Source organism: Pithys albifrons, chromosome 7 (assembly GCF_047495875.1).
Source record: "Pithys albifrons albifrons isolate INPA30051 chromosome 7, PitAlb_v1, whole genome shotgun sequence".
In the NCBI taxonomy this organism is placed as follows: Eukaryota; Metazoa; Chordata; class Aves; order Passeriformes; family Thamnophilidae; genus Pithys; species Pithys albifrons.
The window spans coordinates 1,567,504-1,581,219 of record NC_092464.1 but is presented as its reverse complement, the minus strand read 5'-3'; the positions used below and the strand labels follow the sequence as shown (position 1 = coordinate 1,581,219).

General features: G+C 67.1%; 1 protein-coding gene across 4 annotated transcripts in view; it reads left to right on the top strand.

Annotated features, from left to right (window-relative positions):
• Window positions 1–19: 19 nt before the first annotated feature.
• NBEAL2 (neurobeachin like 2) overlaps window positions 20–13,716 on the top strand; it is a 55,165-nt gene continuing 41,468 nt past the window's right edge. For 3 of the 4 annotated variants that reach the window (XR_011698240.1, XM_071559866.1, XM_071559868.1), the window contains exons 1-4: window positions 20–142; window positions 11,131–11,219; window positions 11,952–12,116; window positions 13,237–13,318. Coding sequence is in view for 3 of the 4 variants with exons in the window: in XM_071559866.1 (XP_071415967.1) it covers window positions 92–142; window positions 11,131–11,219; window positions 11,952–12,116; window positions 13,237–13,318 (387 nt within the window). In the remaining variant the exon portion in view is untranslated. Of the gene's footprint in view, window positions 143–8,069; window positions 8,299–11,130; window positions 11,220–11,951; window positions 12,117–13,236; window positions 13,319–13,716 lie in introns of those variants that run through there. The other variant, XM_071559867.1, reaches the window with a different exon arrangement.

Sequence of the window (13,716 nt, the reverse complement as noted above, 5' to 3'; positions counted from 1 at the left end):
GGGCGGGGCGGTGGCCGAGGCTGTGGCGGTGACCGAGGCTGGGGCTGGGGCTGGGGCTGGTCCGAGCCGAGCCGAGCCGGGCCAGCCCGGCATGGCTGCCCGCGAGCGCCTCTGCGAGCTCTGGGTGCTCTACTTCGCCAAGGTGGGTGGGCTCGGGGACCCCCAGCCCTCCATCCCCTCCCTCCCCTCCATCCCCATCCCCTCCATCCCCATCCCCTCCATCCCCTCATCCCCATCTCCTCATTCCCGTCCCCTCATTCCCGTCCCCTCATTCCCGTCCCCTCATTCCCGTCCCCACCTGCTCTGTGTGTCCCCCCCTTGTGTCCCCCTCCCTTGTGTCCCTCCCTTGTCTCCCCCCCCGTGTCCTCCCCTTGGCTCTGTGTGTGTCCCCCCCCCCCATCGCTGCATCCCGCGACCCCCCTTTGTGCCCCCCATCATTGCCCCCCACCCCCTGTGGCATCCCCGGGGGCCGCGGACCCCCCTTTGTGTCCCCCTCCATCTCTGTGTCCCCCCCCGTGTCCCCCCCCTCTGTGTCCCCTCTCCCTTGTGTCCCCCCCTTTGTGCCCCCCATCATTGCCCCCCACCCCTCTGTGGCATCCCCGGGGGCCACGGACCCCCCTTTGTGTCCCCCTCCCCTCTCTGTGTCCCCCTCCCCTCTCTGTGTCCCCCTCCCCTCTCTGTGTCCCCCTCTCCTCTCTGTGTCCCCCTCCCCAGGTGTTGTCGCCTCCCCCTCTGTGTCGTCATCCCACCCCCCCCACTCGGACCCCCTCTGGTACCCCCCGATGCCCCCCCGTGTCCCCTCTCCGGACCCCCTGATACCGCCGTGTGTCCCCAAACTCCCCGATACCCCCCCGTGTGTCCCCCCGTGTCCCCTCCCCAGACCCCCCGTGTGTCCCCCCCGTGTGTCGCCCCCCGTGTCCCCTCCCCAGACCCCCCGTGTGTCCCCCCCCGTGTGTCCCCAACCCCCCGATACCCCCCCGTGTGTCCCCAACCCCCCCGATACCCCCCCGTGTGTCCCCAACCCCCCGATACCCCCCCCGTGTGTCCCCAACCCCCCCGATACCCCCCCGTGTGTCCCCAACCCCCCCGATACCCCCCGTGTGCCCCCAACCCCCCCGATACCCCCCGTGTGTCCCCCCCGATACCTCCCCGTGTGCCCCCCGTGTGTCCCCAACCCCCCCGATACCCCCCGTGTGTCCCCAACCCCCCCGATGCCCCCCGTGTGTCCCCAAACGCCCCGCGTGTCCCCCCGTGTGTCCCCCCGTGTCCCCTCCCGACCCCCCCGCACATCCCGCCCCTCCTTCCCCTCCTTTCCCAGGGGACATTTGGGGTCCCCCCCGGGGTTGGGGGGCCCCTTGGCACCCCCGGGCGGGTTGGGGGGTCCCTTGGCACCCCCGAGCGGGTTGGGGGGTCCCTTGGCACCCCCCGGGCAGGTTTTTGGGGGGGTTTTGGGAGGATTTGGGGGGTCCGTGTCCCTGCGCCACCTCCCGGCGACAGGTGCGGCCGCGGTGACATCGAAGCGGCGACAGGGGTGGGGACAGGGGGGTCCTGCACTTGGGGACCCCCCAAAGCCTCCCTGGCACTGCCACCTCTGCCCTGGGGGGTCCCGGGGGGTCCCCCAGTCCCACCCCCCGAGAGTCCCTCGTGTTTTCTCCCTAATTATCCCAATTATCCCACCGGAGGGGCGGGGCCTGGGGGCGGATCCCGCGCCACGCCCCCCTCGCGTGTCACCCCCTCGTGTCACCTCCCCCGTGTCACCCCCCCGTGTCACACACACCCCCCCCCCGTGTCACCCTTCCGGTGTCCCCCTCCCCGTGTCACCCCCCCCGTGTCACCCCCCCCGTGTCACTCCCCCCGTGTCACACACACACACCCGTGTCACCCCCCCCGTGTCCTCCCCCGTGTCACACACACCCCCCCCCCCGTGTCACCCTTCCGGTGTCCCCCTCCCCGTGTCACCCCCCGCCGTGTCACCCCCCCGTGTTACACACACACCCTCCCTGTGTCCCCCTCCCCGTGTCACTCCCCCCGTGTCACACACACACCCCTGTGTCACCCTCCCCCCCGTGTCACCCTCCCCCCCGTGTCACCCTCCCCCCCGTGTCACCCTCCCCTCCGTGTCACCCCCCCCCGCGTCCCCCCCCGTGTCACACACACACACACCCTGTGTCCCCCCCCCGTGTCACCCCGCCGTGTCCCCCTCCCCGTGTCTCCCCCCGTGTCACACACACACACACCCTGTGTCCCCCCCCGTGTGTCCCCCCGTGTCACCCCCCCGTGTCCCCCCCCGTGTCACACACACACCCTCCCTGTGTCCCCCCCCGTGTCACCCCCCATGTCACCCCCCCGTGTCACCCCTCCGTGTCCCCCTCCCCGTGTCTCCCCCGTGTCACACACACACCCTCCCTGTGTCCCCCCCCGTGTCACCCCCCCCGTGTCACCCCCCCCGTGTCACCCCCCCCGTGTCACCCCCCCCGTGTCACCTCCCCCCGTGTCACCCCCCCCCCCGTGGGCATGGGGACACCTGGGGGGGATGTGCAGGGTTGGGGACACCCGGGGGCTCCGTCACCTCCCCTGGCCCTGCAGTGTCACCGGGATGGGCAGGGATGGGGACACCAGTGCCACCTGGGCATGGGGTCACCCGGGGGGCTCTGTCACCTCCCCTGGCCCCACAGTGTCACCAGGGAGCCACCAGCTCCTCATGACCCCAGACAAAGCCACCTCTCTGGAGAGTCCCCAGTCATGTGGGGACATGTTGGGGACATGTGCCATGTCATTGAGGGGTCTGTGGTTGTGTGGGCACAGGTGCCACTCCATGGAGATGTCCCTGGTCACACAGGGACAGGGGTGGCACCACCAGGGTGTCCCTGGTCATCCAGGGCCAGGTGGCACCACCAGGGTGTCCCTGGTCACACAGGGACAGGTGGCACCACCAGGGTGTCCCTGGTCATCCAGGGCCAGGTGGCACCACCAGGGTGTCCCTGGTCACACAGGGCCAGGTGCCATCATGGTGAGGTGTCTGTGGTCATATGGGCACAGGTGGCACTGTGTTGGGATGTCCTTGGTCATGTGGGGACAGTGCCACCCCATCGAGGTGTCTGTGGTCATGTGGGGACAGGTGCCACCCCATTGTGGTGACTGTGGTCATGTGGGGACAGGTGCCACACCACTGTGGTGACCTTGGGGACAGGTGCCACCCCATTGTGGTGACCATGACCATGTGGGGACAGGTGCCACCCCATTGTGGTGACCTTGGGGACAGGTGCCACCCCATTGTGGTGACCATGCTGATGTGGGGACAGGTGCCACCCCATTGTGGTGACCATGCTGATGTGGGGACAGGTGCCACCCCACTGTGGTGACCATGGGGACAGTGCCACCCCACTGTGGTGACCATGACCATGTGGGGACAGGTGCCACCCCACTGTGGTGACCATGGGGACAGTGCCACCCCACTGTGGTGACCATGACCATGTGGGGACAGGTGCCACCCCACTGTGGTGACCGTGGGGACAGTGCCATGCCACCAGCATGTCTTTGGCTGGGTGGGGACAGGTGCCACTATGCTGAGGTGTCTGTGGCCTCACACAGGGACAGGTGGCACCCCATCGAGGTGCCCACGGTCTCATGGGGACATGTGTCATGCCACCAAAGTGTGGTGATGATAAAGGGACAGGTGCCACCCCACTGAGGTGTCCCTGGCCGTGTGGGGACAGGTGCCATGTCATCGAGGTGTCTGTTGTCCTGTGGGCACAGGTGCCACTCCACCAGGTGTCCTGTGGGCACAGGTGCCACTCTGCCAAGTGGCCGTGGCCCTCTGGGGACAGGTGCCACTCTGCCAGGTGTCCTATGGGCACAGGTGCCACTCCACCTGTCCATGGCCCTCTGGGCACAGGTGCCACTCTGCCAGGTGTCCTGTGGGCACAGGTGCCACTCTGCCAGGTGTTCTGTGGGCACAGGTGCCACTCCACCTGTCCATGGCCCTCTGGGGACAGGTGCCACTCTGCCAGGTGTCCTGTGGGCACAGGTGCCACTCTGCCAGGTGTTCTGTGGGCACAGGTGCCACTCCACCTGTCCATGGCCCTCTGGGGACAGGTGCCACTCTGCCAGGTGTCCTGTGGGCACAGGTGCCACTCTGCCAGGTGTCCTATGGGCACAGGTGCCACTCCACCAGGTGTCCTGTGGGCACAGGTGCCACTCTGCCAGGTGTCCTGTGGGCACAGGTGCCACTCCACCTGTCCGTGGCCCTCTGGGGACAGGTGCCACTCCACCAGGTGTCCTGTGGGCACAGGTGCCACTCCACCAGGTGTCCTGTGGGCACAGGTGCCACTCCACCTGTCCGTGGCCCTCTGGGGACAGGTGCCACTCCACCAGGTGTCCTGTGGGCACAGGTGCCACTCCACCTGTCCGTGGCCCTCTGGGGACAGGTGCCACTCTGCCAGGTGCACGTGGTGACACAGGGAACAGGGATGTCCCTGTTAGTCTGGGGGGCACGTGCCATCCCTCAGGTGTGGTGGTGGCACAGGGACAGGTGCCACACTCTCAAATGTCCGTGGTCCCTTGGGGACACCTGCCGTGCCACCGGGGTCTGCTGGCCCTGCCAGGTCCTGTCATGCTGTCAGGGCACCCACACAGGGCCACGTGTCACCCTCTGGGTGCCCAGGGTGGGGTGGGGACAGGTGCCACCTGTCAGGGTGTGCCACTCCACAGCATGGCCGTGCCACCTCTGAGTGGCACCAGGGACAGGATGTCACCTCCCTGTCACGGAGCAAAACCCTCCAGCCTTTGCCATGGTGACATCCCCAAGGCCCTGGCAAGGACATGGCTGGGGTGCCACCACAGTGGCAGTGCCACCTCGATGGCAGTGTCCCCATCACTGTCCCCTCCCCAGCTGGTGGCACCGGATGAGGGCACTGCCACGTTATCTGATGTGGCTTTAGAATAGGGCAGAGCTTCTGTCACCCACTGGCAGGGACAGGGCTGTCCCCAGGGGTGGCAGGGACAGGGATGTCCCCAGGGGTGGCAGGGACAAGGATGTCACCCACTGGCAGGGACAAGGATGTCACCCACTGGCAGGGACAGGAATGTCACTCACTGGCAGGGACAGGGCTGTCCCCAGGGGTGACAGGGACAGGGATGTCCCCAGGGATGGCAGGGACAGGGCTGTCCCCAGGGATGGCAGGGACAGGAATGTCACTCACTGGCATGGACAGGGATGTCACTCATTGGCAGGGACAGGAATGTCACTCACTGGCAGGGACAGGGATGTCACTCATTGGCAGGGACAGGGCTGCCCCCAGGGATGGCAAGGACAGGAATGTCACTCACTGGCAGGGACAGGAATGTCACTCACTGGCAGGGACAGGGATGTCACCCACTGGCAGGGACAGGGATGTCCCCAGGGATGGCAGGGACAGGCCTGTCCCCAGGGGTGGCTCTGCCACAGGGTGGCCGTGCCAACCGCCTTGTCCCACACCTCCCAATGGGATGGCAGCAATGTCACCCCCGGTGTCACCCCGTGCCCCTCAGCGGCGGGAGGTGACAGGGGTGGCTCTGTCCCCGCGCCTGTCCGGGGGCTCCGTTGGGAGGTGACAGGGGGTGGCTCTGTCCCCGCGCCTGTCCGGGGGCTCCGTTGGGAGGTGACAGGGGGTGGCTCTGTCCCCGCGCCTGTCCGGGGGCTCGGGCGGGAGGTGACAGGGGGTGGCTTTGTCCCCACGCCTGTCCGGGGGCTCCGTTGGGAGGTGACAGGGGGTGGCTTTGTCCCCGCGCCTGTCCGGGGGCTCCGTTGGGAGGTGACAGGGGGTGGCTCTGTCCCCGCGCCTGTCCGGGGGCTCGGGCGGGAGGTGACAGGGGGTGGCTCTGTCCCCGTTCCTGTCCGGGCACTCCGGAGCTCCCGGCGCGGGGGTGGCAGTGCCAGCCCGGCCGTGCCAGCCCGGCATTCCCAGCTGGCTCCGCGCCACAACAGCCAAAAATGCCACCAAACTGGCTCTGCCAGCCGGGCCCGGCCGGGACAGCGCCCGCCGCCTGGCACCGGCACCGCCGGATCGGGGGTGACCGGGAATTCGGGATACGGGTCTGGGGGGGTGCACCGGGAATTCGGGATACGGCTCTGGGTGGGTGCACCGGGAATTCGGGATACGGGTCAGAGTGGATGCACCAGGAATTTGGGATACAGTCTGGAGCACCCCCTGGAGGTGGGTGCTCAGGGAATTCTGGGACACCAGCTGTGGGTGGGTGCACCAGGAATTTGGGATACGGAGTCTGAGTGGGTGCTCAGGGAATTTGGGATATGGAGTCTGAGTGGGTGCTCAGGGAATTTGGGATATGGAGTCTGAGTGGGTGCTCAGGGAATTCGGGATGCGGGGTCTGGGTGGGTGCACTGGGAATTTGGGATACTGGATCAGGGTGGGTGCACCGGGAATTTGGGATACTGGATCAGGGTGGGTGCACCGGGAATTTGGGATATGGAGTCTGAGTGGGTGCACCAGGAATTCGGGATACGGGTCTGGGGGGGTGCACCGGGAATTCGGGATACGGGTCTGGGGGGGTGCACCGGGAATTTGGGATACCAGCTCTGGGTGGGTGCTCAGGGAATTTGGGATACCGGGTCTGGGTGGTAGAACCGGGAATTCGGGATACTGGATCTGAGTGGGTGCTCAGGGAATTTGGGATTCCAAGTCTGAGTGGGTGCACCAGGAATTCGGGATGCTGGATCTGGATGGGTGCACCGGGAATTTGGGATAGTGGGTCGGGGTGGGTGCTCAGGGAATTTGGGATACTGGATCAGGGTGGGTGCACTGGGAATTCGGGATATGGGGTCTGAATGGATGCACCAGGAATTTGGGATACAGTCTGGAGCACCCCCTGGAGGTGGGTGCTCAGGGAATTCTGGGACACCAGCTGTGGGTGGGTGCACCAGGAATTTGGGATACAGAGTCTGGGTGGGTGCTCCGGGAATTTGGGATACCAGCTCCAGGTGGGTGCACCAGGAATGTGGGATATTGGCTCTGAGTGGGTGCACCGGGAATTTGGGATGCTGCATCTGGGTGGGTGCACCAGGAATTTCGGATACCGGCTCCGGATGGGTGCACCAGGAATTTCGGATACCGGCTCCGGATGGGTGCACCAGGAATTTCGGATACCGGCTCCGGATGGGTGCACCGGGAATTTGGGATACCAGGTCTGAGTGGGTGCACCAGGAATTTGGGATACCGGGTCTGAGTGGGTGCTGAGGGAATTTGGGATACTGGCTCAGGGTGGGTACTCGGGGAATTTTGGGATGGCAGCTCCAGGTGAGCGCTCAGGGAATTCTGGGACACCAGCTCAGGGAATATCGTGGCACTGAGAACGGGCAAACTCATCACTCCATGGTGTGGTGAGGGCAGGATCGGGGTTATAATTCCCAGGAATCCCAGGATGGACCAACCAGACCGACTCTGTGTCCTGGCAAGGTGGTGATGTCACCTACCCCTCGTGCCACCTGGGATTTTGGGATGGCAGCTCCAGGTGGGCACTCGGGGAACATCATGGTGCTGAGAACGGGCAAACTCAGTGCTGGATTGAGGTTATAATTCCCGGGAATCCCGGGATAAACCAGCCTGGCCCCCTCTGTGTCCTGGCATGGTGGCGATGCCATCGCCCCTCGTGCCATGTGGGATTTTGGGGACATCAGCTCCAGGTGGGCACTCAGGGAACATCGTGGTGCTGAGAACTGACAAACTCAGCTCTGGATGGGGGTTATAATTCCCAGGAATCCCGGGATAAACCAGCTAGGCCAGCTCTGTGTCCTGGCATGGTGGCAATGCCATCGCCCCTCATTCCACACGGGATTTCGGGATGGCAGCTCCGAGTGGGCACTCAGGGAACATCGTGGTGCTGAGAACTGGCAAACTCATCACTCCGTGGTCCAGTGGGGGCAGGATCTGGGTTATAATTCCCGGGAATCCCGGGATAAACCAGCCTGGCTCCCTCTGTGTCCTGGCACGGTGGCGATGCCCTCGCCCCCCGTGCCCCCCGTGCCCCCGTGCCCCCGTGCCCGGCACGGGGGTGGCCCCAGCGGAGCCGCGGGCGGAGGAAGCGCCGTTGGGGCCGCGGGTGACTTGGCACTTCCTGAGGCTCCGGGGCTTTTTTGGTGGTGGCTTTTGCACAAGCGACAGCGGCGACAAACGGGGGGGGGGGGACCCGGAGGTGACACCCCAACCCCACCCCCACCGCCACCCCAGGGCCCCGCTCCGGCCGCGCTGTCGCAGCACGGGGGGCATGGAGGGCACGGGGGACACCGCGCAGCCCCGGGCGCAGGTACCGAGATCGCCGGGCATCGTGGCCGGGATGGGGCGCTGGGGGGAGGCGGGATTGGGGGGCACGGGGGGGTTGGGGGGGCTGGGGAGGGGACATGTGGGGCACCTCGGGGGGCACGTAGGGGGCTGGGGGCCACCTCGGGAGGGGACATGGGTGATGGGAGGAATGGGGGGCACCTCGGGGGGCACATGGGGGATGGGGGCCACCTCGGGAGGGGACATGGGTGATGGGGGGGCTGGACAGGGGCTGGGGGGCACCTCGAGGGGCACATGGGTGATGGGGGGAGCTGGGGAGGGGTCTGGGAGGCACCTTGGGGGGCACATGGGTGATGGGGGGCACCTCCGAGGGGCACATGAGTGATGGGGTGGCTGGAGAGGGGCTGGGGGGCACCTCGGGGGGCACATGGGTGATGGGGGGCTGGGGGGGCACCTTGGGGGCCACATGGGTGATGGGGTGGCTGGAGAGGGGCTGGGGGGCACCTCGAGGGGCACATGGGTGATGGGGGGGCTGGGGGGGCACCTTGGGGGGCACATGGGTGATGGGGGGAGCTGGGGAGGGGTCTGGGAGGCACCTTGGGGGGCACATGGGTGATGGGGGGCACCTCCGAGGGGCACATGAGTGATGGGGTGGCTGGAGAGGGGCTGGGGGGCACCTCGGGGGGCACATGGGTGATGGGGGGCACCTCTGGGGGGCACATGGGTGATGGGAGGCACCTCCGGGGGCACATGGGTGATGGGGGGGCTGGAGAGGGGCTGGGGGGCACCTCGGGGGGCACATGGGTGATGGGGGGGCTGGAGAGGGGCTGGGGGGCACCTCGGGGGGCACATGGGTGATGGGGGGGCTGGAGAGGGGCTGGGGGGCACCTCGGGGGGCACATGGGTGATGGGGGGGCTGGAGAGGGGCTGGGGGGCACCTCGGGGGGCACATGGGTGATGGGGGGGCTGGAGAGGGGCTGGGGGGCACCTCGGGGGGCACATGGGTGATGGGGGGGCTGGAGAGGGGCATGGTGTGGGGGGAGCGCTGAGGGACCCTCTGCCCCCCAAGGGTGGGGGTCGGGGGGTTGGTCATCGTGGCAAGAGGGGTGTCCCCAAAAGGGGACAGTCCCTGCCAAGTGGGGGCACCCCAGGGTGCTGCATCAGGACTTGGGTGACCCCAAAGTGCTGCTTTGGGGGGCTCAGGGACAGGGGTGACCCCAGGGTGTCACTCTGGGTGCTCAGAGGTGACCCCGGGGTGCCCCTTTGGGTGCTCAGGGACAGGAGTGACCCCAAGGGTGTCCCATTGGGTGCTCAGGGGTGACCCCGGGGTGCCCCTTTGGGTGCTCAGGGACAGGAGTGACCCCGGGGTGCCCCACTGGGTGCTCAGGGGTGACCCCAGGGTGCCCCACTGGGTGCTCAGGGGTGACCCCGGGCTGCCCCGTTGGGTGCTCAGGGACAGGGGTGACCCCAGGGTGTCACTCTGGGTGCTCAGGGGTGACCCCGGGCTGCCCCATTGGGTGCTCAGGGACAGGGGTGACCCCGGGGTGCCCCATTGGGTGCTCAGGGACCGGGGTGACCTCAGGGGGTCACTCTGGGTGCTCAGGGGTGACCCCAGGGTGTCTCATTGGGTGCTCAGGGACAGGGGTGACCCCGGGGTGCCCCATTGGGTGCTCAGGGGTGACCCCAGGGTGCCCCACTGGGTGCTCAGGGGTGACCCTGGGGTGCCCCGTTGGGTGCTGTGGGTGGGTGTGCCCAGCCCGGGGCTGTCCCCTCTGTCACCCCTCGTTGCACAACTCCGGGTGGTGTGGCCGAGGCGGGGGCAGCTCTGCCCTGATTGGCTGCTGCTGCCTGTGGGGGCAGGTGCTCTGCGAGCTGATTGGTCAGCGAGTCCACAGGTTTTGTTGCTCTGAGTTCTGATTGGTCAATGTGTCCATAGGTTATGCTGCTCTGGATTGTGATTGGTTCAGCATCTCCACAGGTTGTGTGATGCTGGATGCTGATTGGTCAGGGAGTGCACAGGTTGTGCTGCTCTGGGTTCTGATTGGTCAGCAAGTTTGCATAGTTTGGCTGTGCGTGCTGATTGGCCAAGAGCTCTGCGGGTTGTGCTGATTGGTCAGTTGCTCTACAGGTTGTGCTGTTCTGAGTCCTGATTGGTCAACAAGTTTCACAGGTTGCGCTGCTCTGGGTTCTGATTGGTCAGTTGCTCTACAGGTTGTGCTGTTCTGAGTTCTGATTGGTTAGTGGCTCCAAGGGGGTGTGGTCACACCCCCAACCCCTATTGGCCAGCTGCTCCTGGGGGGGGGGGGGCTTTATTCCTCTGGCTGCTGATTGGTTGCTCCATGTGGGCGGGGCTCAGGGCAGGCTGTGATTGGCTGGCGGGACTCAGGGTGGGCTGTGATTGGCTGACGGTGCTCAGGACAGGCTGTGATTGACCGATGGGGCTCAAGGTGGGCTGTGATTGGTTGCTCTGTGTGGGCAGGATTCAGGGCAGCCTGTGATTGGCCAGCGGGACTCAGGGTGGGCTGTGATTGGCTGCTCTGTGTGGGCATGGCTCAGGGTGGGCTGTGATTGGCTGGCGGTGCTCAGGGCAGACTGTGATTTGCCGGTGGGGCTCAGGGTGGGCTGTGATTGGCTGGTGGGGCCCAAGGTGGGCTGTGATTGGCTGCTTTGTGTGGGCATGGCTCAGGATGAGCTGTGATTGGCCGGCGGGGCTCAGGGCGGGCTGTGATTGGCCAGTGGGGCTCAGGGCGAGCTGTGATTGGCCGGTGGGGCGCAGGGTGGGCTGTGATTGGCCGGTGGGGCGCAGGGCGGGCTGTGATTGGCCGGCAGTGCAGCCCCCTCCCTCCCTCCCTCGCAGAAGGACCCCTCGTACCTGCAGCAGTGGCTGGAGAGCTTCGTCCTGAGCTTCGAGAGGGTCCTCGCCCTCCCCTCGCTGGAGCCCCGCAGGTCAGGGACCCCCAGCACCCATGGGGGACACCCCCAATACCCCTGGGGGAACCCCAGCACCCATGGGGGACACCCAGCACCCATGGGGGACCCCCAGCACCCGTTAGGGACCCCCAGCACCCATGGGGGACACCCCCAATACCCCTGAGGGAACCCCAGCACCCATGGGGGACCCTCCCCAATACCTCTGAGGGACCCCCAACACCCCTGAGGGACCCCCAGCACCCATGGAGGACCCCCCAGCACCCCTGAGGGACCCCCAGCACCCATGGGGGACCCCCCAGCACCCATTAGGGGCCCCCAGCTCCCGTTAGGGACCCCCAGCACCCTTGGGTGACTCCCCAGCACCCCTGAGGGACCCCCAGCACCTTGGGTGACCCCCCAGCACCCATGGGGGACACCCCATCTCCCGTTAGGGAGCCCCAGCACCCATGGGTGACCCCCCAGCACCCATGGGGGATACCCCAGCACCCGTTAGGGACCCCCAGCACTTGTTAGGGACCCCCAGCACTTGTTAGGGACCCCCCAGCACCCCTGAGGGACCCCTGAGAGACCCCAGCACCTCTGAGGGACCCCCAGGCCAGAGGTGAGGGGTTTGGGTCCCATCCTGCCCGCTGTGCCCCCTGTGCCCCCCAGGCCCGAGGTGGGGGGTGTGGGTCACATCCTGCCCGCTGTGCCCCCCAGGCCTGAGGTGGGGTCTGTGGGTCCCATCCTGCCCGCTGTGCCCCCCAGGCCGGAGGAGCCCCTGGCAGAGATCCCGGTGCTGCCGCAGGAGGTGCTGCAGGTGCTGAGCCAGAGGCTGGCACAGAGCGTGGCGCTGGTGCCACGGGAGGAGGGCGAGGGACCTGCCCTGGCACAGGCACTGCTGCTGCTCAAGTTCTTCATCATCATCTGCAGGTGGGCAACACCCCCGTGCCCACCCCGACCCCCCGTGCCCATCCCAGAGATCCAGTGCCACCCTTGAGCCCACCCTGACCCCCTGTGCCCATCCCAGACATCCAGTGCCACCCCTGTGCCCAACCTGACCCCTCCATCCCTCCCATGTCCATCCCAGACATCCAGTGCCACCCCTTGAGCCCACCCCGACCCTCCGTGCCCATCCCAGACATCCAGTGCCCATCCCAGACATCCAGTGCCACCCCCGTGCCCAACCCGACCCCCCCGTGCCCATCCCAGACATCCAGTGCCACCCCCGTGCCCAACCCGACCCCTCCATCCCTCCCATGTCCATCCCAGACATCCAGTGCCACCCCTTGAGCCCACCCAGACCCCTCCATGCCCATCCTAGACCACCAGGGTCACCCCAGGGGGTTTCACCCCGACCCCTCCATCCCCCCCTGGCCATCCCAGACATCCAGTGCCGGAGCCCACCCAGACCCCTCCATCCCTCCTGTGCCCACCCCACACATCCCACACTGCCAGGGTCACCCAGGTGGTGCCACCCCGACCCCTCCATCCCCCCTGTGCCCACCCCAACCTCTCCACCCCCCCGTGCCCACCCCGACTCCTCCATCCCCCGTGCCCACTCCGACCCCTCCATCCTCTCCATCCCCCGTGCCCACCTCCCCACCTCAACCCCTCCATCCCCCCGTGCCCACCCTGACCCCTCCATCCCCCCGTGCCCACCCCGACCCCTCCATCCCCCCGTGCCCACCCCGACCCCTCCATCCCCCCATGCCCACCCCGACCCCTCCATCCCCCCCCGTGCCCACCCCAACCCCTCCATCCCCCCATGCCCACCCCGACCCCTCCACCCCCCATGCCCACCCCAACCCCTCCATCCCCCGTGCCCACCTCACCCCCTCCATCCCCCCCCGTGCCCACCCTGACCCCTCCATCCCCCCGTGCCCACCCCGACCCCTCCATCCCCCGTGCCCACCCCAACCCCTCCACCCCCCATGCCCACCCCAACCCCTCCATCCCCCCGTGCCCACCCCGACCCCTCCATCCCCCCATGCCCACCCCACACTGCCAGGGTCACCCAGGCGGTGCCCCCCACCGGGATTGTGTTTCCCAGGAATCCTGAGAACATCCAGCCGGAGCGAACGCCGGGATTGCTGCCCGAGGTGCTGCGGCTGCTGCGGCTCTGCGGGCACAAGGTGGGCACGGGGCAGCCCCGGCTGGGGCAGGGGGGCACTCTGGGGGGGGTGCTGTGCTTGGGGGGTGCAGGAGTTTGGGGGTGATGCTTTGTGGGGGTAAATCCAGGGGTTGGGGGGACTCATCCCGTGTTTTGGGGGGCTGTGATGCACTCGAGGGGGGGGATGATGCAGATTTTTGGAGGGCTGGTGCAGTTTTGGGAGGGCTGGTGCAGATTTTGGGGTGCTGCCACAATTTGGGGGGCTCACCCCGTGTTTGGGGGGCTGTGATGCACTGGGGGAGGATGATGCAGATTTTGGGGGGCTGATGCAGTTTGGGGGCATTCCTGGACTTCGGGGGGTGCTGCCATAATTTGGGGGGCTCACCCCGTGTTTGGGGGGCTGTGATGCACTGGGGGGGC